Source organism: Carettochelys insculpta, chromosome 1, assembly GCF_033958435.1.
Source record: "Carettochelys insculpta isolate YL-2023 chromosome 1, ASM3395843v1, whole genome shotgun sequence".
NCBI lineage: Eukaryota > Metazoa > Chordata > Testudines > Carettochelyidae > Carettochelys > Carettochelys insculpta.
Genome location: NC_134137.1, coordinates 228,048,493 through 228,073,433, shown reverse-complemented (window position 1 = coordinate 228,073,433; position 24,941 = coordinate 228,048,493). Strand labels below are relative to the sequence as shown.

At 47.1% G+C, this 24,941-nt stretch overlaps 1 protein-coding gene across 3 annotated transcripts in view; it reads left to right on the top strand.

Moving 5' to 3' along the window:
- POLQ (DNA polymerase theta) overlaps positions 1 to 23,226 on the top strand; it is a 93,084-nt gene extending 69,858 nt beyond the window's left edge. For 2 of the 3 annotated variants that reach the window (XM_075000759.1, XM_075000750.1), the window contains 6 exons: positions 520 to 704; positions 1,458 to 1,569; positions 7,622 to 7,746; positions 16,598 to 16,751; positions 19,264 to 19,373; positions 21,912 to 23,226. In XM_075000759.1, the coding sequence (XP_074856860.1) occupies positions 520 to 704; positions 1,458 to 1,569; positions 7,622 to 7,746; positions 16,598 to 16,751; positions 19,264 to 19,373; positions 21,912 to 22,025 (800 nt within the window). In that variant the 3' untranslated portion in view covers positions 22,026 to 23,226. The remainder of the gene's footprint in view (positions 1 to 519; positions 705 to 1,457; positions 1,570 to 7,621; positions 7,747 to 16,597; positions 16,752 to 19,263; positions 19,374 to 21,911) is intronic. The other variant, XM_075000744.1, reaches the window with a different exon arrangement.
- Positions 23,227 to 24,941: the final 1,715 nt, after the last annotated feature.

Here is a 24,941-nt window from a genome sequence, read left to right as displayed (position 1 = left end):
TCAGAGGTGGTTCTGATCTCTCCATGAGAGTAGCTGTGCAGAGGAAAGACAAGTCCTGTCACTTCACAACCTGGTGGGGACTTTCAGCTAAGAGCCCAGCCAGCCCCCCCCCCCCCCCCCCCCCCCCCCCCCCCCCCGGATACCCAGATGGGGTGCTCCCACCAGTAAGCGGGAGATCAGATTTTACAGGGAAAGATCATGCAATCGCTAGGCCCTAATTGTATTGGTGAAAAGCTGTTCAGCATAGGGGCAGTAGATAGTAGTCTACTCAGTAAATGAGTCTCCTCTGATTTCACCTTGTGCAGCCGTGGATTTAAACTTATATAAAGCTACCTTCATTGTGAGTGAAGAAATCTGATTTGATAGTGTGGCGCTCTCTTTGCACTCAGTTAAGTGATGATCCAAGGGCGAGGCAGTGGAGGATCTGGCCTGTAGTATCTGAGGTGATAAATTTTGAGGTGGTATTTGAGTGTTAATTTATAAAAGATTGTTTTTATTTATTTGGTCTGTTGGCGGCAGGAGGTTTAATCTTGGCTGCTGATTATTCCCAACTCGAGCTGAGGATCCTTGCTCACTTGTGTCGCGACCGTCGGCTCATTGAAGTCTTGAACAGTGGGGCTGATGTCTTCAAGAGCATTGCAGCTGAGTGGAGGATGATTGATCCTCAAGCTGTTGGAGACGAGATAAGGCAACAAGCTAAGCAGGTAGTCTTTGGTAAAATTTCTAACTCCATCAGACATAAAGGACTTAATCAAAGGTTATAATTCAAAAACCTCTTCGAAACCTCTTGAAAAACTTGTTTCCTTTGGCTATTAAATTATAAAATAAGGGACCTCCATAGGTTCTCTACTCCTGCCCAGATATAAAATAGTTGTCACATTGCCCTCTTCCCAGAATATTAAGTACCCTGTCAAGAGGTTTTCATCAATCTGTCAAAGAAAAATATCTATAATTAGGTGGGATAAGGGAGAGGTAGGTTCATAATTTTCTGCAGTCATCAAAACACAGTGAAATTTTAGGCAAATATTGGATACCGTTGGCATGAACACATCAGGGTTTAAGCTAATAGCTGCAAATTCAAGGACTATTTTGTAGTCTGTTCTCCCACCCCTTTTATTGTTAAGCACATTATATGGGAAATATGAGAAGGGAAGTTGCATTTTATGGTGCATCAGTTACTGGCCTCTTCCATAGGTAGTATAAACCAGTGATGTGATGCAGCGCAGTAAATCTTATGTTCCTCAGAAGTTTCAAATTTAAAATGGTATCCTTGAAGTGTGTGGGAAGTGTAATTTTTCCATGAATGCAGCTGTGATATCCCAAAGTAGCAGGTTGTAAACTGAAATCCTAAGAACCATGTCGGGATTTACTCTCTTCTGCAGTTCAAATTTTGTTGCACCGCTGGTCTTTGAATCACTAACTGTGTTCTTGTGATTTTGCTGTCTTTCCTCTCACAGATTTGCTATGGAATCATCTATGGAATGGGAGCTAAATCTTTAGGAGAACAGATGGGTATTGAAGAAAATGATGCTGCCTGCTACATTGAATCCTTCAAATCCAGATACCCAGGTAAGGTACAAATGTTTGTGGCCCTGCTTCTGTTCCCCCACATTCTTGTCCACTCCTAGAACTCTATGTTGTATGTGTACACAAAGTAATTCAATCTCTGCTTTCACATAAGCTCTGTGACTCCCCTTTGTTAAACAATGTTCTGTAAATTTAATGCCACATTACTTTAATGATTTTGTTGTTTTGACTGTAAATTAGTCCACCCCAGAAGGTTACTTTTTAAAGTTTCAGGCTTAAAATAAATTCCTTATTAGAACATGCAGCTTTGAAGATATATAATGTTTCTTCGAGTGCTGTCCCCGTGGATGCTCCACAGTAAGTATTGGGCTCGCCTAGCACCACAGCATGGAGATCTTTTATAGGAGCCCTGAGTGGGACTGCACTTGCACCACCCTGGCAAGTGCTTTTTGCGCCATGAGGGTAGCGCACACAGCCCTGCTCTCTTCAGTTGCTTCTTTGCTGCCCTTGGCTGTGCATGGAGTAATGGCTCTGCTTCCACCTCAGAACGTGTAAACAGAATTAGGTTTAGTTAGTTAGCGTCTACTTTGTTCTTTCTCTTGTACATATATACACATGTACTCTGCTATAGTTCAAAAGAAACCCAAGAGAACAAGGAGCTGGGACTTCCCCCGTCAGTTTCAGTTCTTGCTAGTCAGTTTCCTGACAAGCAGGTTTCTGATAAATAAATAGTTTTTTTTTAAAAAAAAAAAAAAAAAAAAAAAAGAGAAGAAAACAGCTTTTTATCAACTAAAACAAAGAAGAAACAGAAGATCAACATCCAACTGATACAATGTCTTCAGGAGGCTTTAAAAAATGCCTCAAGGGCCAGGACCCCATGCCAGCTTCTGACGGACATTCAGGTTGCCTCACACATCCCCCCAGTGCTGCTCCGACTGTAAAAGTTTAACAGCCAGAACAAGAAAGGAAAGGGAGCTCAGATTCTAAAATGTTCCAGTGTGACAAAGCACTTCAGCCTCAAACACCACTGCTGCCAGTGGAAGTATCCCTTCTGTTAGGGATGCTCCCCCCATCACTGTTAGGGATTCACTCCCTTTCAAAACAATCCCCCATGCCTGGATCAGAGATCAGCGTGGGGGACAAACGGGGCACCTCAGGCATTCAGTCCAAGCCCAAGCCCACAGTGTTAGCATCCTCAAAATCAAAGAGCCTCGCTTCCAAGCCGGCTTCAAACCCCACAATGCAGGCTGCTCCTGAAGCGGCACTGGGACTGGCACTGGCAGACTCTGCACTGCAGGCACCAGTAGAGAGTCTACTGGCATCGGTGCCTGATCAGCATGCAGTGCTGAATTCTCCCTCAGCACCAGGGGGCTGTTACTGAGCGCTCAACAGCAGCAGTGCTCACCTAAGACACCCAGAAAGGCTAGGGCTAAAACAAACAAGCTCCCTGCTGACAATAGCCCTAGCCCTGTAATCCACTCATTGAGGGGATGATCCACTGCACCCCCTACCTCTGCATTTCAAAGACGTAGCGTGGACAAGCACCACCAATACTACTGACGTCACTACTGTCAGGCTGATCTGTGCAGAGACCAGTCACCTGCAAGATTAGTCAATTTCATGAAAGCCCTCTATCTCCATATCCTGTTAGATTCAACAGGTATTTTCATTACAGAGACACCCTTTCTTCAAGACACTCCTCCTTGCTCATTACTCGGGCACCGTGTTACCACCATGACCGCCATCATTGTCACTACCCATATGAATCACAAGGGCCTGGGTTGCGAATGCATCCAGCACCCTGTTGTTTTATAGAATCATATAGAGTCATAGAAGAGTAGGACTGGAAGGGACCTCGAGAGGCCATCGAGTCCAGCCCCCTGCCCTCATGGCAGGACCAAGCATTTTCTAGACCATCCCTGAAAGCCATCTATCTAACCTCTTCTTAAATAGCTCCAATGATGGAGATTCTACCACCTCCCTTGGCAATTCGCTCCAGTGTTTGATCACCCTGACAGTTAGGAACGTTTTCCTAATGTCCAACCTGAACCTCCCCTGCTGCAATTTCAGTCCATTGCCTCTTGTTCTATCCTCAGAGGCAAGGAAGAACAAGTTCCCTCCCTCTGCCTTATGACACCCTTTTAAATACCTGAAAACTGCTATCATGTCCCCCCTCAATCTTCTCTTTTCCAAACTAAACAAGCCCAATTCTTTCAGCCTTTCTTCATAGGTCGTGTTCTCTAGATCTTTGATCATTCTCGTTGCTCTCCTCTGGACCCTCTCCAGTTTCTCCACATCCTTCCTGAACTGCGGTGCCCAGAACTGGACACAATACTCCAGCTGAGGCCTAACCAGTGCAGAGTAGAGCGGGAGAATGACTTCTCGTGTCTTGTGCACAACACACCTGTTAATGCATCCTAGAATCATGTTTGCCTTTTTCGCAACAGCATCACACTGTTGACTCATATTTAGCTTGTGGTCCACTATAACTCCCAGATCCCTTTCTGCTGTACTCATTCCTAGGCAGTCCTTTCCCATTCTGTAGGGCCTACTAGGAGCTATTCTGAGCCACATTCCACTGGATGACGACATCATTTATCCCCTCCCATGCCAACATCTGGACTCAGCCTGAGGAAGAAGGAGTTATACGTTTCACAGCTATTGAACAATACTGCATGACGACTCCCCCCAGACTCACCACCAGCTGAATTGGCTATCTCCTGTACTGAAGCCCTTTCACCCATCCATCAAGCTTCTCCAGATGACCTTAAACAATTTCAAGATCTAGTCAGAAGAGTGGCAGTCAGCCAAGAAATCGTACTGACTGAATTACCAGAGAAACAGATAAACCTTGAAAGCATTTACATCCTCCTACTGCAGCAAGAGTAACTCTTCCCTTGAACGGAGCTATACTGGAGACAGCAGACGTCGTCTGAAAATATCCAGCCACCATTACCCCAACCAACAAGCGGGCTGCAAGAAAGTATTTTGTCCCAGCTAAGACCATGGACGACTTATATCAGAATCCGCAGCTCAACTGCTTAGTGGTCAATGCTGACAATCATAGATCAAGGTCCTCACTATGCAAGAATACCATTGCTGATAAAGAACACAAGAGATTGGAGTTATTCGGCAGGAAGATATACTCTTCTGCTACCCTACAACAGCATATAGCCAGTTACTAGAAGTGCTACACCTCTTGCAAATTGGGGCCATAGAAGAGGTTCCAAAACAACACGAGGGAAGGGGGTTTTATTCAAACTGCTTTCTGATACAGAAGATGGGAGGCCAGAGACCCATACTAGACCGACGGTGATTGAACAAATACATTTGCAAGAAGTGTTTCAGAATGACCACCCTATCCACTATAATCCCTGCACTCGAGGAGAGGCACTGGTTCACAGTGCCCGACCTCTAAGACACCTATTTCTGAGTCACCATTCATCCTGCGCAGACTATTTCTGGGCTTTGCTCTAAGAGAAAATCACTATCAATACAATATACTGCGTTTCAGGTTTTCAACTGCACTGAGGGTATTCACCAAAGTCCTTGCCCCAGTAGTGGCACACCTCCAATGGCAAGGCATCTCTATAGTCCCATATCTGGATGACGGCCTACTTTCGTGGACCAGCTCAACACATCACCAGAGCCATGATTCAGTCCACAAAACAAGTGCTACAATTCCTGGGTTTCCTGATTAAACATACCCAAATCAGTGCTGGGACCCACTATGTGCATCGAGTTTGTAGGAGCACAGCTTGATGCACAACTGCCCAAGCTTACCTCCCTATCCAGCATCATGAGGCCATAAAAAAACTGGCATCAGAGTTTCAGTCCCACGGTGCCTGTACTTACGTGCCTCCAGATCCTTGGCCGTGTGGCAGTCACTATGTATGTTGTCCCCAATGCCTGGTTACATTTTTGCTGCCTGCAGCATTGGCTGCCATCAGTGTGTACCCCAACAGAATGTGCTTCGATAGGTGTTCCATTCCGCCGCGACCAACCATCCTGCCAAATTACAATGGATGCTTCGCTTCTTGGCTGGGGAGCACATTACCAACAACATCATGTCCCAGGCCAAAGGTTCACAGAGAAACAGAGTCTGCATATTGGCCATCTCGAACTACACACTGTCTCCAATGCTTGCAAACATTTCCTACCTCACATTCGAAACAGGACCATCCGCATCGTTACAGACAACACCACGACAATGTTTTACATAAATAGTCAAGACAGGGCCTGATCACAATTCCTTTGTGCAGGGGCCATAAAACTTTGGAATTGGTGCATCGGCCACAACATTGTCCTCGTGGCGTGAATGACACCATGGCAGATGCTCTAAGTTGCCACTTCTTTCTGGAGAGTGAGTGGGAGCTCCACCACAAGGTGACCAAACAGCTCTTCGGATGTGGGGCCAACCAGCAATAGACCTGCTTGCCATGCAAGAGAACACCAAAAGCACTTGTTACTGTTCCAGAGCAGGCAATGGGCACACATCTCTAGGGGATGCTTTTCTCCTCTCCTGCACTACTGACCTGATCAATAGCAATATCCACAGCTTTTTTAAAGGGAGTGCCTTTGCAGGACATTTGTCAAGCAGCTACATGGTCCTCTAACCACACATTCACGACTCACTGTGCACTGCGGTCCCACACTGACAGAGATATGGCACTAGGTCAGGCAGTACTGTCCACAGTAGATGAGTTGAATAGAAACCCACTATCCAGTTATAGAGTGGTCCTGCTCTGCAGTTACCTACTGTGGAGCACACATGGGGACAGCACTCAAACAAGAAAGAGAAGTTACTCACTTTGTGTTGTAACAGTGGTTCTTCAAGATGTGTGTCTCCATGCGCGCTCAATGTCCTGCCCACCTGCCCTCCATCTGGTGCAGTAGCTATAGTTAGGGTGTCAACAAAGCAACTGAAGAGGGTGGGATTCTCATGCCACCCTAGTGGTGCAAATGGTGCATGCCAGGTTGGTGCCCCACTCTGGACTGCTATGAAAGATCTCTGTGCTGTGGTACTGGGCGAGCCCAACACCTACCATGGGGCACCCCTGGGGACACGCCACTTGAAGAACCATTGGTACAACACAAAGTGAGTAACTTCTCTTTTTGGACTTAAGCACTTGCTTTGTCATTGATAAGTACAGCTAATCATTTTTCGTGTTGAGTGATCTTTTCCACACTACCTTCAACTTTCATTACATCTTTAATAGCTTTGCTTCTAGCCCTGCCATTTTTATCTGGCTGTGCAGAGTAGCTCCCACACACTTTATATAAAGACATCATATCTTTGAGAAGCATTTCAAGTTTCCTTGGGAAAAGTGCCTCAACGAGGAAATAGCATTCTGAAAATGAGCAGAAGGTCGAGTGGGATGAGTCACAGCAAGCTTCAGTAGGAGAGCTTGGAGCTGAGTGCAGAATAATGAAGTGGAGTGTCAGTGCTCCGTCACTGACTCTAAGCTTTTCTCTGATAACTTCTAGATTGTGTCCCATCCCAAATGAGGTCCATCAGAATATGACACCCACTATATGCAAAGGAAACAATATTGCATAATGTTTCATAAAGGGCCCATTGACTGTTCTGCCCTGGGGCCCAGGATTACGGTCAGTGGGTCTGAGAACACTTACATATAGTACTGATTCAATACACTAATTTTTTTTACATATATCCTCTTTCAGTTTATTCCCCTTTTGAAATATGTCCCTTCAGTGCCACCACAAGTTCTCACTTCAAAGAATCAAGAATAAATAGTGGTGTAATATTGACATGCTACCACTTGGAATACACTTGTGCACAGCTAGCTCCCCCCACTCACAAACTAAGGAGAACTGAATTCCAACCTGAAAGAAAGATCCCTCACCCATTTTCCCTATCTCACAGGGGCACTGAGAAATTAACGTCTTCCTCTTTACATATTAATGATATATTTGGCGTCCAAAACTTGCCAGTGCCTTAGTACAAAAACAGAGGATGGAGTAAACATGAAGTACCTGGTGTTCTAGCATAAAGAGTTATAGAGAAGGAGCCATGGAACTCTGGCAGTAGTGTGGAATGATGGGATAGTCTTTCTTTTGTTTCCTTTCTCAGGGATTCAGAAATTTCTGAGGGAGACGGTGAAGAAATGCAGCAGGGATGGCTTTGTGCAGAGCATCCTGGGGAGGCGCAGATACTTGCCAGCTATCAAAGATCCAAACCCTTACAGCAAAGCACATGTATGTTGAGAAGCATTCTTTCTGACCAGTAGAAATTCCACGTATACTGGACCTCAGTTATTTCCTCACTCTGAAGTAGTCAGCAGTTTGAAAGGACAGTTAGTAGACTATGGACTTGTTGCTTCTCTGTGACGTGGCATAAACAAGGATGGGTTAACATTTTGTGAGCTTGGCTCCACACACATTTGTGGGTCCCTGTAAAGGCAGTGGAACAGGGCACAAGGAGGTCATTCCTTGGAGCAAGGTGCAGGCCAGGGCCAATGGGGCATGTACAGCATGGGCTCCACCCAGTGCGAGAGTACTGTATACAAACCAGCAGCCATCAGGTGCATACTGACCCACTCAGCCATGTGCTGCCAGCATACCTCTTCCTTGTAGGGGTGGTTCCATGCCACATCGCACAGCCTCGCCTCTTGTCACCCCTCACACACAAATGCACAGTACTCTGAGCACCACCACCACTGTCCAGCAACCCCCACTCTCAGTCCCACTGCAGTTGCCCACTGCCCAGCACCCCAACACGCACAGCTCTTCTACTTCGAGTGTCCCCGTGGGTGCTCCACATTAGGTGTCGGGCTCGCCCGGCGCCGCAGATCGGATCTTCCAAGCAGTTTCTGCCGGACCGCGCATGCGCCGGTGCGCGCCGCTCCCCCGCGCGCTCCCGGCCATGTGCGCGATCCGGTCCCCGCCAGTTCCTCTTAACCGCCGTCGGCTGCAGACGGAATCCAACTAGGCTAAGGCCAAGTAGCGTATTCAACGACTTTATCTGTTTTTCTTTAAAAGTTTTTTTCAGGCACTTAGGCTACTATAAGCTAGCCGGTTGTTATTTTGTAAAAAAAAACAAAAAAAAACAAAACACAACAACGAACAAGCTACGAGAGGGACAGCTCAGCCAGTCCCAGTAACAAGTGCCGGAGGCCAGGAGCTAGGGCCCTCAGCCCTCCTGCTAAGGCAGGCCATCGGATGGGGAAAACGGCACAGGGAAGGTGCTAAGTACCCACTTAAAAACTCAAAGACTCACCAACAATGTCCTCTTCAGGCTTTAAAAAAACGTGAGTCCTGCCGAGAGGCGATGCCAGTGTCCGATGGGCACAGTCTATGCATAAGGTGCCTGGGGGAGTCCCATGTGGCACAGAAATGCACCTTCTGTGCTAAATTAACAACCAGAGCACGGAGGGACAGGGAGATGAGGATAAAAATGCTGCTTCTTGATAAGGCCCTCCAGCCAGAAGCGCCGGAGCGGCCGCAGCAGGAGGGACCCTCCGGGGCCCTTAAAAGGAAAGCTGCCTCCCTCACTCCATCAGCGCAGAAACGGAGGAAAGTATCTCCAGCCCGATCCCTGCCGGCAGCAACAGCGAGCGGGACGGGAGGAGCAAGCAGCCCCCAGCCGCAGCAACAGCTGATCGGCGGCGGCACGGAGAGCCACGTGGAAACGGCTCAGTCTCCGATACTCAGCCAGCCACCCCGCACCGCAGGCAGGGCGGCGGCTAAACAAGCGCCGGTACCGGCGGCACCGCAGGCAGCGGCACCGACCCCCGGGGAACCGGCGGTGCAGAGAGCCCAGGCACGCAGCCTGCCGGCACCGAAGGACACCGCACATGCGGCACCGCCCTCGAGCGTGCCGAGCTCGGTGCGGACGGGTCCGGAATCCCCTGTATGCTCCCCAGCCCGATCCCTACTGGCAGCAACAGCGAGCGGGACGGGAGGAGCCACCAGCCCCCAGCCGCAGCAACAGCTGATCGGCGGCGGCACGGAGAGCCACGTGGAAGCGGCTCAGTCTCCGATAATCAGCCAGCCGCCCCGCACCGCAGGCAGGGCGGCGGCTAAACAAGCGCCGGTACCGGCGGCACCGCGGGCAGCGGCACCGACCCCCGGGGAACCGGCGGTGCAGAGCGCGCAGGCACGCAGCCTGCCGGCACTGGAGGACACCGCACGTGCGGCACCACCCTTGAGCGTGCCGAGCTCGGTGCGGACGCCGGAATCCCCTGTATGCCCCCCAGCCCGATCCCTGCCGGCAGCAACAGCGAGCGGGACGGGAGGAGCGAGCAGCCCCCAGCCGCAGCAACAGCTGATCGGCGGCGGCACGGAGAGCCACGTGCAAGCGGCTCAGCCTCCGATAATCAGCCAGCCGCCCCGCACCGCAGGCAGGGCGGCGGCTAAACAAGCGCCGGTACCACCGACCCCCGGAAAACCGGCGGTGCAGAGCGCGCAGGCACGCAGCCTGCCGGCACCGAAGGACACCGCACGTGCGGCACCGCCTTCGAGTGTGCCGAGCTCAGTGCGGACGGGGCCGGGATCCCCTGTATGTCAGGGGCGGAGTTACCTCCTCAAGGGAGGGGGAAGACTGCACACAAGAGGGGGCATTGCAGCCCCTCTCCGCACAGGGCTGTGGAGTTGCTTTCTCACAGCCCTCCGCTATGTTGCAGACTCCAACTAGAAGGCAGGGGTCCCCCCCCAGCCTACCCGGAGCCCCCTTCTCCATTTCTGCAACCAGCCTCACCCTGGCTGGGACCATGCAGGGCATAGACACCATCGGCAATCTACTAGGGAAAAATCCCTACAAACGATCTCGTACCCCCGAGGGCAATTGCGACCGGGGACAGAGACTTAAGCATCTCAGGGAGGACTGGTTATGGAACCCCGAGATTTTTCCTCGCAAACCTCTAGTGAGAGGGTGTACCATCATCAGCAGGAACCGGAAGGGTCCAGAGAGACGTACCCCAGCGGTTCCTCGCTCTCCTCCCCGGATGAGGCTACGGCCCCGGGGGACGTCCATCCTCCAGACGATCTCAAACAGTTCCAAGAGCTGTTTTACGAGGGTGGCCTTCACGCAAGGCATCCAGACAGCAAAGGTGCAAGAGCAACACCATAAGCTCCTCAAAAATCTGAGACCTCCGGCCTCCTCCAAAATAGCAATACCGCTGATGACGCAATCTTGGAGTCTACCACTATGATATGGCAGACTCCTGCGACTATTCCGCCTGTCCACAAAAGAGCGGGAAAAAAAAAAAAAATACTTCATGCCCACGAAGGGCATGGAGTTCCTGTTCAGCCACCCACAACCAAATTCTTTGGTGGTGGAGTCGTCGCAACGTGGGGGAACAGACAAACATGCCAAAAAGCTAGAGCGGTTGGGCAGAAAGGTCTACTCCTCCTCCACGCTACTGTTGCCAATGGCAAATTACGCAGCGCATCTAGCGAACCATAATTTCGACAACCACATTAGGTTAACCTCCCTCACGGACTCGCTTCCAGAGGGCACGAAACCAGTGCTCAAGGCCATCATCCGACCATTTTATAACCAGTGGCAAAGGATCACCACAGACAAATGGGTGCTGGAGATCATAGCCACGGGGTATGCCATCCCCTCCCAGTTGCTCCCACCGCCATGACCTCCACCCGGGGCCCCACCTCCAGGAGGCCTCCCATGTAGCGAGGCTCAAGCAGGAGGTAGACCATCTCATGCTTGTAGGGGCAGTGGAAAGAGTGCCGGAGCAACTGCAAGGGAAAGGGTTCTACTCGAGGTACTTCCTAACGGGGAGGTCCATCTTAGATTTTCGAGGCCTCACCGGTACCTGCGCAAGCAACGCTTTCGGATGATCACAAACGCCTCCATCCTTACGGCACTAGACGATGGAGATTGGTTCGCAGCCCTCGACTTACAAGGTCCTACCGTTTGGGCTCTCCTCAGCCCCCAGAGTCTTCACCAAGACCTTGGCAGTGGTGTCAGCCTACCTGCACAGACAGGGGGTATTTATATTCCAGTATCTGGATGACTGCCTACTCAAAGGGGCCTCGAAGGAGTAGGTACTACGCATAATATGTGTCACAGCAGGCACGTTCTCTTCACTCGGCCTGCTTATCAATCTGACAAAATCAAAGATAGACCCCACACAGGACATAGAGTTCGTAGGGGCACGCATAAATTCTATTACAGCGAGGGCGTATCTACCAGAGACTCGCTTTCGGACCATCGGCTCCCTCGTGCAAGGCTTCACCTTCAGCCCTATGGTGCCGGTTCTGATGTGCTTACAGCCGCTGGGCCACATGGCAGCAGCGACATTTCGTAGAACAGAACGCCAGGTTACACATGCGCAGCATGCAGCATTGGCTGGTGAGCGTATACAAACCGGCAGCACACACTGTTCACAGGATGGGGTCGCCCACAACAGAGGTGCACAAATCCCTGCAATGGTGGGTAAACCCCGGGAACCTGCTAACAAGGGTACCCTTCCACCAACCACACGTATTGGTTTTTCTTACTACAGATGCCTCCCTCATAGGGTGGGGAGCACACATGGGCGAAGAGGTGACGCAAGGGCTGTGGTCCTCCATGGAGCAGTCACTGCACACAAATATACTGGAGCTCAGAGCAGTGTTCAATGCCTGCAGACACTTTCGAGACCAAATGAAAGGCAAGGTAGTCGGGATCAGTACAGACGATACCTCCACCATGTTTTATATAAATCGGCAAGGAGGAGCTCGGTCCCGTGCCTTATGTGTAGAAGCAGTCTGGTTGTGGAACTGCTGCATCGCCAACAATATAACCTTGAAAGCCTCGTACTTACCAGGCGCTCGCAATGTGAAGGCAGACCAGTTGAGCAGGCGTTTCGCACTCACGCACGAGTGGCAGATCCGTCCCGATCTGCTGCAACCGATTTTTCCACGCATGGGGTTTTCCCCAGATAGACCTGTTTGCTACTCAGCACAACAAGAAGTGCCCACGATTCTGCTCCAGGGCAGGACTGGGACGGGGGTCCCTGAGGGACGCCTTCGCGATCTCATGGAGGGGCCCCCTGCTTTACGCTTTCCCTCCCACAGTGCTCATCCACAAAGTGTTGCTGAAAGCCAGGAGGGAAGGAACCTGAATGATCCCGATAGTCCCAATGTGGGATCGACAGCAATGGTTCCCCCTACTCCTGCGCATGTCGGATCGGCCACCGATGTCCCCTCCGGTGGCGCGGGATCTGCTCACGCAAGCCCAGGGGTCCATAGTGCATCTGCACCCCCAAGGCCTGCGACTACAAACGTGGTTAATCCATGGCTCAGCTCCCTAGAGAGCACATGTACGGAGGAAGTGCAGCAAGTCCTAGAAAGTAGCAGGAGGACTTCCACCAGGAAGACCTACAAGCAGAAATGGACTCGCTTTACGGCATGGTGTTCTACCAAACAGCTAGCCCCCTTTCGGTGCCTATGGCTGTGATATTAGAGTATTTACTGGACCTCAAGAGAGGAGGACTCTCGCTATCCTCGTTTCAGGTCCACCTGGCCGCCATTTTGGCGTTCAGACACGAAGAGGAAGGGCACACGGTGTTCGCCCATCCCATGGTTACCAGGTTCTTCAAAGGGCTGGTAAGCCTATACCCGCCTCAGAAACCGCTTCCACCTCTGTGGAACTTGGACCTGGTGCTTAATGCGAAAAGGGGACCACTGTTCGAGCCTTTGGCCACGGTTTCCCTCTGCCTCCTTATGATGAAGACGACCTTTCTTCTCGCAATCACGTCAGTTCGCAGGGTGAGCGAGCTTGAGGCAGTTATGGCAACGCCACCCTGCACTGTTTTTCCAAGGAGGCGGTAACCATACGGCTGCATCCAGCCCTTGTTCCTAAAGTTTCTTTCAGAGTTTCATACTAACGAACCTATTGTTTACCCTTGTTTATCCAAAGCCTCATAACTCTAACAAGGAGGCGCGCCTACACCTCCTGGACGTGAGGAGGCGCTAGCTTTCTATATGGACAGGACCAAGTCCTTCCGGAGAACGGATAGGCTCCTAGTCTCTATCGCTTCCAAATCAAAAGGAGAATGTCTCTCTTCGCAGAGAATCTCTAAGCACATCGTATCTTGCATAAAAATGTGCTACAAACTCAAAAAGACTCCTTTACTGGCCACGCCCAGGGCTCATTCCACTAGGGCGGTGGCAGCATCAACAGCCTTTTTTCAAGGGCGTTGCGCTAAAAGACATTTGCAGAGTGGCGACCTGGTCATCCTGTGACACCTTCGCCAAACATTACGTCCTTCACAGGGTATTCCAAGAGGATACCCGTCTCTCGGCAGCGGTCCTCTCGGGGACAAGCTGCACATAATCCGATTACCCACCTCCTATCTTGGGTTACTGCTGGGTAGTCACCTAATGTGGAGCACCCACAGGGACACTCGAAGAAGAAAGAAAGGTTACTCACCGTAGTAATGGTGGTTCTTCGAGATGTGTCCCCGTGGGTGCTCCACTACCCGCCCATCCTCCCCGCTCCGGATCTCTGTTTAGTGTTTTGCAGGAGCATCCGAGGCGGTTGGTCAAGGAACTGGCGGGGACCGGATCGCGCACATGGCCGGGAGCGCGCGGGGGAGTGGCGCGCACCGGCGCATGCGCGGTCCGGCAGAAACTGCTTGGAAGATCCGATCTGCGGCGCCGGGCGAGCCCGACACCTAATGTGGAGCACCCACGGGGACACATCTCGAAGAACCACCGTTACTACGGTGAATAACCTTTCTTTCCCTCTCCCACCACTCCAACACCACAACTACAGCACCTCTCGCAGACCTTCCACAGTTTAGCACCACACAGTACACACACATCCCTCACTGCTCAGTCCCTCCTGCTCCCTCACATCCCCATATCCACTGCTCAGACCCCATTCTCCCATGCCGGGGTGGCAGGATAGTGGAAACATGATGATCCCTTAGTCAGCTGGAAGAAGCAAACAGTGGGCAGGAAGAGAGGCCAGAGAGTCGGGAGGAGCCAGTGGCCAGGGATTGAGGCTGTGGGGAGAAGCCCTGTCCGACTAGGCAAGAGCAGGAAATGGTGGTGAGGAGAAGCAGAAGGGTAGAAGGGAACCAGCTTCTCCAGGTGCAGCACAAGTGAGCAGGCTGGACTGGGGTCCCTTCTGAGTGTGGCTGGAGTTATGGCACTAGCAGCACCATTTTAAATCTAGTACCGGGGCATATAGAGAGGTACGCAAAGAATCCTTGAGGCTTCAGCTAGGAACATTTGCTCTGCTTATTGAACTCCAGAAGAGAACACTTCTCCAAGATTCTTATTACAGGTTGAACCTCTCTAGTCCAGAACTCTCTCGCCTGGCAGACTCTGTAATCTGGCATGATTTTGGTTAGCTGGACAATCACTTATCATGGGTGAGGCCAAGTTTGCTATGGTCCCATAAAGTTTGTTTATAGACACCAATGCTGGCTCTCAGTGTTCTGTGCTATTATTTAGTTCTAATTTACGTCTAAATGGCTTTTAAGAGCCTGGTAAGCAGGGGAAGTATTGGTAAAGCTGCTAGACAATATTGACCTCCTGTAGTCTGGCAAATTCTCTCATCTGGCACCAGTTAGATCCTGAGGCGGGGGGCGGGCGGCGCAGTTGAGAGAGGTTTAGCCTGTATTTATTATAGTAGTTTGCGTAATACAATTTATAATAGTGCCTATACAGTACTTGGAGCTTTCCAGATAGGGAGGAATGATCCATCTCTGCCCCACAAATAAAGTATAAGCTAAGGATTTATCCATCTACAGTTTTTGAAAACTTTAAGATATCTCTTTTTTTCATCCCATCAATAAATGTGGCTTTACCAAGTTCATTCAGGGCCTGCACTTCACTCCAATATTCCATTCGTTCGGTGTTCCTTACTTTTTGGAACATTTTGCTCAGATTCTGAAGTAAGTCTGCCACAGCATGGTGTGCAAAAATCGTCATGGTAGTAACCTCGCTGCGTATCTCTCACCGAGGAGTTGCAATGAAAAATGTATTGATTTAAATGGGTACCATTTTTAAAAAGTAAAGCAGTGTTTAACTCTTTGGGATAAGCAAGTCTCACTCAGTAGTCCTTATGAAATGAAAATTGTCAGCATTTCATCAAAAAGATATTTCAAATTCTAAACTTTTGCTACTTAAAAAGGGACACCTCTAAAAGAAAACCGCAGTGACTAGACAACTGAATGTTTACAAAATATGTGACTATGTACAGAAAATATTTTGCAAGATAAGTCTTAAAAAAAATCTATCGCTGTTTTGCTATTTCCCTAATAGTGAATTCACTCAGTTGGGGAGCTGCTGTTTTCCTGACACAGCATTATACTTCTCAATAGGAGGTTCAGTGTTACAATATAGAATTAGGACTCAGTGGAAATCCAGGTACCAAATAAATGCATAGAGTAACAGGAGACTTTAAAAATGAATATAAGAAGTTGGTGGGTTGAGTTTTTTTTTAAACATAAGACTATTTTGATTAATTTACAAGTTACTAAATCTTAAAGGCTACTTGATTAGATAATGAAGAGAGGCAGCTTTTATTCAATATTTACTTTTTAAAAATTATATTTAAGACCCCTTATAAGATTGAGCTGTTATTTTAATTTCAGCTTCTTTTAATTTTTCCTTCATTAATTTCAGTTAAGAGGTGAAAAGGTTTTTGAAAAGGTTGTATGTAATGTTCTACCTGGCAGGATTTGCCACAAGAGATCAGACTTATAGGCCATGAAGTTAGTCATCTTGCTTCTGGTACTATCTTGTATTTTGTACTTTGCAAGAAGGCATAAGCAATGCCTAATGATTCCAGCTAGTTGTGTGACTGTCCTCTGCAGGATAAAATCAGATTTCCACAAATGTGGAGGTTTCCCAGTAATAGCTGGTGGCTGGTAAATGTTATCAGCTTTTAATATTAGTAATTTCAGGTTTACGAAGATTCTTGTCTATTGACTAAAGGCCTATGGCTTATGTAAGAAGTCTGTTCCAAATACCAACTTCTTGAAGTTGTGTGTCTGTTTGTATGTTACCACAGATTTGTTACGAAATGTGTAATATATAGGGTTTATGCTATGGGATGAGTTTTCAGAGGTGATATCTTTGTAATCCTCAGGCAGAGCGCCAGGCTGTGAACACAGCTGTTCAGGGTTCTGCTGCTGACATTGTCAAAACAGCCACTGTGAACATTCAGCGGCAGCTTGAAGCATTGCCATCAGCAGTGAAATCCCATGGGCACCTGGAGAGCTTGTTCCAGAACACCAGGATAGGTAGGCTTTCGTTCTCCTTTGTATGTGATATCAAAAGTCCAAAGCTAATAAAAGTAGCTTAACCTAAAAGCCTGTGATAGCTGGGGGACTTGGGCAACTGTTGAGGAATATTTATTTTCTCATAGCAGACATATTGCTGTGGGTGGGTGCATGGGCAGTCCTAAGGAAGATAATATCAACTCACTTTGTGAATAAGAACAGAACACTATGATCTGAAAACCATAATTACCTGAAAGGTTCAAGGGGCATAGCAGAAAACTACATAATTGGACTAAGTAAACTGGAGTTCAGTTGTGTTAAATTCCATGATGTTACTACTCCATCTTCAAAGGCAGCGAGAAAACATCAATGGTAACAATAAGTTGGCCAAAGAATACAGTTTCCATTAAATTAAAGCCTAGAATTTGTTTTAAGGTATGAAGATATGGTACAGACCTTTTGTCAGCATCAGTTTGGGCTGGCCACACTACTCTTCAGTTAGCAGTTTCAAATGAATTGTGCATCGCATTCCCAAATTCTCTTTAAAAAACCTTTGTGGCACAAAACATGTAATTCGACCCATATATGTTAGACATTAAGGATCATACCAATTGTAATTAGTTCTGTATTTCAGAACTCCATTTATGGAGTGAAAGAGACTGTCTTAATATTGTCAGTCCAATTTACAGGCCTGAAAAACAGAGCAAATTAATGCAGGTTGCAGCTCTCAAATCTGGTACTCTCTCGTCCGGCAACATCTATCTTCCAGAATGACCACAGATGCTGCCAGATGAGAGAGTAGCTGTCAGGTGCCTGGGAAGCAGAGCCCCTGCTCCCTCACAACTGTGGGGTAGGAGGCTGCAGGGGCCAGCAGTTTGGAGCCCCTGCCTGCACCATGGCAGTGCAGAGCTGGGGCTTTGACCCCCTGCTTGCCCCATGGCAGTTGGGGCTGAGAGGCTGCCATGGGGCCAGAAGTTGGAGCCCCTGCCTGCCGGCAGCAATGCAGGGCCAGGAGCCTGAGTGCCTGCTTGTTCTGCAGTAGCAGGGGCTGGATGTTGGCACAGGGCTGGGAACTGGAGCCCTTCAGCAGTGCAGGGCCAGGAGCTGGAGCTGTTGTATGCCCTGCAGCAGTAGGAGCTGAGAGGCTGTCGTGGGTGGGAGATGGAACCCTCACCAACTCTGTGGTGGAGGAGGGAGGGGGACAGATGCTGGCTGGAGCCCTGTGGCAGCCCCTGCGAGTCTGGGCTGGGGCCAGAGTCCCAGGGGAGAGAGGCTGGAGCTGCCAAAGCCCCGCACCTCCCCTTGTCTGGCAAATGCTCTTGTTCAGAACCTGTCAGATCTCAAGCATGCTGGATAAAGGAGGTACAACCTGTAACTAATCTTAAGAGGTCTCTAAAATTAGTCACATAGCTTTTCTTTGCTTCACAATGCCAAGATTAGAATGTTTGATAATTTATGATGGGCCAGAGCTATAAATAAATGACAAACTGTTCAAAAGTGTGTGGAGGGAATTTCTATGCTCTAGTAATAAGAAGCATCCTGATGGTTCGTGGATTATAAATCTGTCTCTGGTCCAGAACTGTGCAGGATCCATCCAAGTAATTACGGGAGGGAAAGAAGAGAAGAAAAATCTGTGGAAGCATTTTTTTTTAAATAGAGGTGTTTGAAGCTTCTCAGAGGTTTGAAATGTTAGAAATCGTTCCAGAAGAAGGGAACTAATGGGTAAGAGGCAGATGAGGTGGTCCACAATGCGAGCTCTGTGCAATTTATCACATGGCTTACCCACAAGAAGTACAGATTGCATGGTCTGTTTAGATGTTAGATTGTACTGAGGATTGAATGAAGCCCTTGATAGCCAGTATTTTGTTTAAACTGAAATCTTCTATTTGCATTCTCATCTGTCAACTTCTGCATCCACCTTTTTAGCTCGTAGCATGGAGCATGCAGATGGGAATCTGTTTTTGGCAGGTGTGCTCTGCTAACATACAACGTACACATCTGTTGTTTACTGTGTTGGGCAAGGACTGCTTATGTTTCTTTCAGTAGCAGTAGCTGCAACTCCAAATTTTTGGATTTGGCTGAGTGAAGCCTCACTGGCTTTTTAGAATTAGCCATTAAAATAGTTTTGGAAGCAGTGCTGAATTCTTATTCATTGCCTGAGAGAACATTATACACCAAGTTCTCATTAAACCCAACACAATTGTGTTTAAAATTTGCTCGGAGAACAGATGGTCCAGGAGAAGTGGTTGTCTCTTTGGGTTTTTTCCCCCCTAATTTACATCTTTATAATTTAAGGCTAGAATATCTGTCTGAAAAGCTTTGCATTAACAGTCCTTATTTCCAGACAGTTGTATGAATATTGATATAAAGCATAATAATGATATTTTATATATGCATCCCTGCATGCATGGATTTTTTTTCCATGTTGGAGCTCTGCCATACATAGATTAGGAAGGTATCTAGGCCTTTTAGGCTAAAACAGATACAATTATGTGTAATGCTGGTTAACTGGGTATATCTCGTCCCTGTATAGGAAGGTTAGAGAGGAGGAGAAACAGAGGGATGTTACAGAGTGGTGGTTTCTTCATCCTCCAGCTGCATGATGAGCTCCTATATGAGGTTGCAGAAGACAGTGTAATTCAGGTAGGAATGTGTTTGCTTTTCCAGCCCATGTACTTTTCTGTTTCTAGCCAGTTAAGTTTCCTTTCTAGAGGTCTGTGTTCTGTTTCTTGAGGTGTCAGCAAGCTTGTGCCTCTGAGTCTATTTAAAATAACATATTTTGTTAAGGCCAGAGGGGTTTAAAAAGAGTAATGGTCTTGAGTGTAGGTTCCTTGAGTAAAACAAACAGTCCTGTGGCTGAAATTTTTACCTGCTCGTCCAAAGCAGTGTCAGCTGAGGATGTTGGTGACCTCTAGTTACCTGCAACTTCCTTACTGACTCATCATGATAAAGTGGCTCCTCTGTGCAGCTGCACTAAATGTGTGCACATTACCCACAACTCAGTATTCGTGGGCAGCCTTTTCTCCTTATGTAGGAGATTCTTTGAGTTTGGGAGTTTTCTGTCTGATGGGCCAACTTGGCTCCGTGCATTGGATCACTAAATGTGGTGTGGTGTTTTGTTTGTTTGTTTGTTTTTGTTTTTTAGTCGTTGTAGTTTAGAATCAGTTTATGTGGGAAGGAAGATGCTGTGCTTTTGGTAGTTGTCACCTCTTTCCCTTCCTCAGTTTTCTGTCTTCCTGGATGTCACAGGAGGAGCAGCTTCAAGAAATGTCCCAGGTGCACTCCCAAAATATTTATCACAAGCAAATTTCCCATTTGTATTGCCTGGGAAATGAGTGTGGCTGGCCATGCTGTTCCACCAGTATCTTGTGCTCAAAGCGTGTGTCCAGAGGCATTTCTTTCTTCGTTTCTGATCACTGATCAGTCCAAAGTGAAGTTAGCTCAGAAGACTTCCAATAACAAATATGATATGTGGGAATAAATACCCCTGTCTGGTAGTGGATGCTTCGGTGCAAATCTAGAGAGAAGAATATCAAAGCTGTACTTCCACACCTTCAGTGTGTCTGACTTAGAGAAGAGGGAGAATGCTCTTTTGCTTACTGGCATTGATTTCAAACACACGATGCTTCAGACACTCAGTGGGAAGGGCTCTACCAAATTCATAGTCCATAATGACCAATTTCATGGCCATACGATTTGAAAATTGGTCAATTCAATTGTCTCAGCTGCTTAAACCTGAAATTTCACAGTACTGTAACTGTGGTATCCTGACCCAAAAGTAGATGTGGAATGGGTGGGAATCACAAACTTTTTTTTGGGATACCATAGTATTGCCACTGTCACTCTTGTGCTGTCTTTGGATCTGGGCTCCGAAAGCAAGTGCAGCACTTCCTGCACCATAGGTGATTCTAAGAGGTAGAAGTGGGTGTCATCTCCCCTGTGCTGTTGGGAGCACCCCAGCTAGGGTCTCCTTGCTGCTGGTCTTGACTGGCTTGGGATGGACAATATTTGCTCTCTTTGCAGAACTGCAGAAACCTCAGGCTGCTATCCAGTCCCAGATAGTGTCCTGCAGCAGGGGGAGGCACCTGGAGCTGATCTATTTGGTCCCTCTGTACCCCTAGCAGCTATTCAGGAGATGAACAAGTCTTGTACCTCCACTGCCCAGTCGGTCTGAGGAAGCCCCGTTGTTGTGACACTCCTAGCAGCAGAAGACAGATAAGAGCCAACTCTACAAGTCTCTCCAGCTGCAGGAACTTAAGGCTGCTGCCCAATCCCAAACAATATCCTGCAGTAGTGGGGAGATCCCCAGTGGTGGGTTTGGTATGGTCCCTCCTGCACACCACCAGAGCAGTTTGCAGCAGAGACATAGTCATGGCTGGGATGAGGTAGTTGTGTCTGATCCTGCTTTAGGCAGGGGCAGGACTAGATGACCTCCTGAGGCCTCTTCCAACCCTAGAATTCTATGATTTGAGCCTGAAATTTTTAGATAGTTAAACTGGGGTGTTCAGTCATGCAAGTGGGGAGATAATACTGAAATTCAGGGCTAACTTAGGAAGAATTGTGGCTTGTTCAGGTTTTTAGAAGAAAAAGACAGTTGTACAGTGGGTATAGTATAGTAAATGTTGTGATACCTCTTTCAGTATGTTACAGACTTGTGACATTGTGGTTTTATTGTGGTGGTATGGTGGTCGTGATGTTCCATTTGGGACAATTTTTGGGTAAAATGATTGCTTTCTGAGTTGCTTGTAACTGTCTCCTGTAGAGTGCTTCTTGTACTGACACAATGAGCTCTTTATTCCTGGGTTTCCTTGCTTTGTGTCTCCCCTGTAGTGTAGCTTCTCAAATAATTTGCTTTCACTTGTCTCCTTTTTATGTTTTGTTAAGTGTTTGGTGGAATCCATTTCTGGTTAAAGCAGGAAAATAGGTCTCCAGTGTATGCAGCACCTTAAGAAAATGTATTAATACTTCCTTGGGTCTTTCCTTTCCAGTATGTTAATCAGTCTTGAAACATTCAGTCAGGCTCTTGTCAGTGGAGAACCTGTCCAAACGTACAATCGCTTTGGCGATCTCCAAGCCCCTGAGTCACCAAACTAATGATAATGAAATGGAGCATCTGAAGTGTCTGGCTTTAGGTCTCTCAACAGTGAATTGAAACATCTAACTTGATTTATTTCCTTGCAGGTAGCTCAGATTGTCAAATATGAGATGGAAAATGCCATAAAACTCTCAGTGAAGTTGAATGTTAAAGTGAAAATTGGACCTAGCTGGGGAGACCTGCAGGAGCTGGAGTTGTGAGCATGAAACAAATCCTCTGGCTGTGATGAAGCGCCATGCTCCATGGACTCTACAGAGCAGGTGCCAGCTTACTCTGAGATGGAGACACTAACTGCACATTTATTGATAAATCCAGCAAGTTGGTGGCTAATTGGTGCCTTTTCTATTTAACAAGCATGTTACAGACTGGCTTCTGAAATGTGGAAAGCTTGTATGTATACCTCCGCGCAGTGAGGTCAGATAGCACTGCCAGGCGTGTTTACAAAAGTGTACAATTATTAATTTATAAATGCTAATATTTAAATTAATTCCTATTAAATTATGTAAATCCAAGGATACAGATTTAAAAAACCAAAACCTAGTGGATTTACTGCATCTGAAATTACACAGACTTTTTAATAAAATAAAATAAGAGTTACTCTTGAAGTGTTTCTCCAGAGCTATATATAAGAGAAGAAATAGGATGTCATTGTATTGGTATTTAATGACAGACTGTGCATGTTCAACATTTCAGGCCCTGCTTTGAGCCTCATGTGATGCCACGATTTTTGGAGACAGTATTAAAGTGTGGAAATAATTTTACTACAGGCAGTGTTTTATGAGTAGAGCGTTACCTAATGGCGTGCATAAATGAGAGCAGAGGATTCTCTTTGCTAGAGGGGTCACTTACCTTGCTAGGGCCTTAATATTTTAAGAAAGTTGGTGGCTTGCTGTATCGCTGTTGCCTCCATGTTGTTCATCTTAGAATTGACCCTCAGTGATTGATGTTGTTTTTGAATAAAAACAAAACGCCTTCAAAAAGTCCGAACATCTAATAAAATAGATACCTGGGGAAGGTCTGGAGATGGCTGACCAGAAGAAGGAACTTTTCCCGCACACACATTTTGAGGTATGTTGTGTTGATGAGTCATTTAAACAGTAGCTGATTACTTGCTTTAAATGGCTCAGCCATAGATACAAATCTTTCCCCTACTTTGGTACAATTACTGCTGGTCAACCTGGGCTGAAGATTGTTTAGATTTCACCTTTTATGTCTGTAATAACATTTTCATTACATTTCAGTGGCTGTTACTTAGCCTCGTAAATAGAACATTTTTTTCTAGGAACATAAGAATTGTGGTACGGGAGCAGTCCTGAAGTCCATCTAGGCCAGTCTTCTGTCTCCAATAAAGACCTGTACCAGATACTTCAAAGGACAGAGTTGTAAACAGAAATTTGCCTTCTCTAGAGTATTTTTAGCAATAGACTTTTACCATATCCCCTTGTTCATCTGTGAATCTACCAACTAACACAGCTACCCCTCTGAGATCATATCCTCTTATTCGTCTCCTTTCTAAGATAAACAGTCTGTCTTTTCACATTCTCCTTATTTAAGAATTTTCCCACCATCTTCTCCTCTCTGAACTCCCTTTAATTCTGCAATATCTTTTTGACGCTCCCTTTTTAACCCACACCGAGAGGGAGTACGCTTACACCTTTGGCTTTGGAAAACAGCAAGATACTGTGCCTACTGCTTGTTAATTTCAAGCACAGCCATTATGCTGCAAGTAGGGATGTCTGGAATTGAGATTTCATGAACACAGTAAGTTTTAAAAAAAATGTGAACAGAGCCTGGGGCCTGACAGCTGGGTTTTGTTCCTCTAAGAATGGTGTTGTGCTGGGAAAAAGACAAACGGCAACAACTGAAAGCACTACATATATCTACTTTTGTTATACTTCTCAGGTCACCCCTGGCCTTTCCTATGGCACTTATGTCTCCTTCAGCATTTTACCTTCAATTCATACCACCTTCACTTGTGACTACCACCCTCTAGATGTCTGTTTATGTGCTGTTTGTCACCATGGTGTCTGACACCTCTTGTATACTTCAACCTGCAGTTCAGCTGCAGGACTCAGTTTTGTTTTCCCTTGTTCTTCAAGCTATTAGAGCTTAGTATTGACATACATGGGCCTTGGCAGCAAGACATTAACCTGGGGTCTGCCCATGTATGTACACTGAGCATGGCTGGGCGAGTCAGTCTGAATTAATTATCTAGGCACCAGAGTCTCATGCTTTCCTTTTGCCTGGGTGCCTGCTTCTGGCCTGAACAGAATCACTGATTTCTGTTACTCCTTCTTTGATATACTGTGTTTTTATTTTTCCCTCTTGAGTTCTGTTTTTAGAAATTGTGACGAGATGGAGCTCATGTATATTCTCGGCAAAATGTGTGTAGGGATGCTAATGAATAAAATGATTGGCACAGAGTTAAATTTATTTGATAAACTCAATGGATTCATTATCATTTAGAGCAAAACTGAAGATAAAAGGTGATCACTGCTCTGATAATGAGGAGGCTGCTGCATATGAGTCAGATTAAAATTTGGAGCCATTGCCTGATTGCTGCTATTTTTGTTCCTAAATTCTGATTAGATTTTCTTCAACGATTAGCGAGGCTAAGCAGGGGAGAAGGGAAGGAAGGCATTGCTGTTAGTTTGGCTGAAATTGTCTGTGGGGTTAGCCTTACATCACTGGCAAAAATAAATCCCTAAAAGAGACTAGAAAAGAACTTGATGAAAAAGGATCCATCTTACATATGCTCCTGGCTGTCTGGACTGTAAATCTCCCTAAAATTGGGCTCTTGTCCTTTGAATGGTATGTTGAAGGAAGCCCTGTGCTGAATTAATATTGAGATCTCATTTCTGACTCTACTGGAATGTTTAGATGGTGCCTGTTTTGCACTGTAAATGTGCACACAGGTCAAAGGGAGAGAGAGCTGGCTGGTGGTGTGCTCTGATCCCTGCTGCTTTGGTGGGACTGAACAGATACTCAGCTGGAGGGTCTTTTTGCTGTGTTGATATCTCATCTTCAGATTTCACAGGCAGGATGCAACCAGTCAGCGGAAGTACTCATTTTCTGCTACCCCATAAGTGCATCCCTTGCCAATCTGCTCTTTTTTT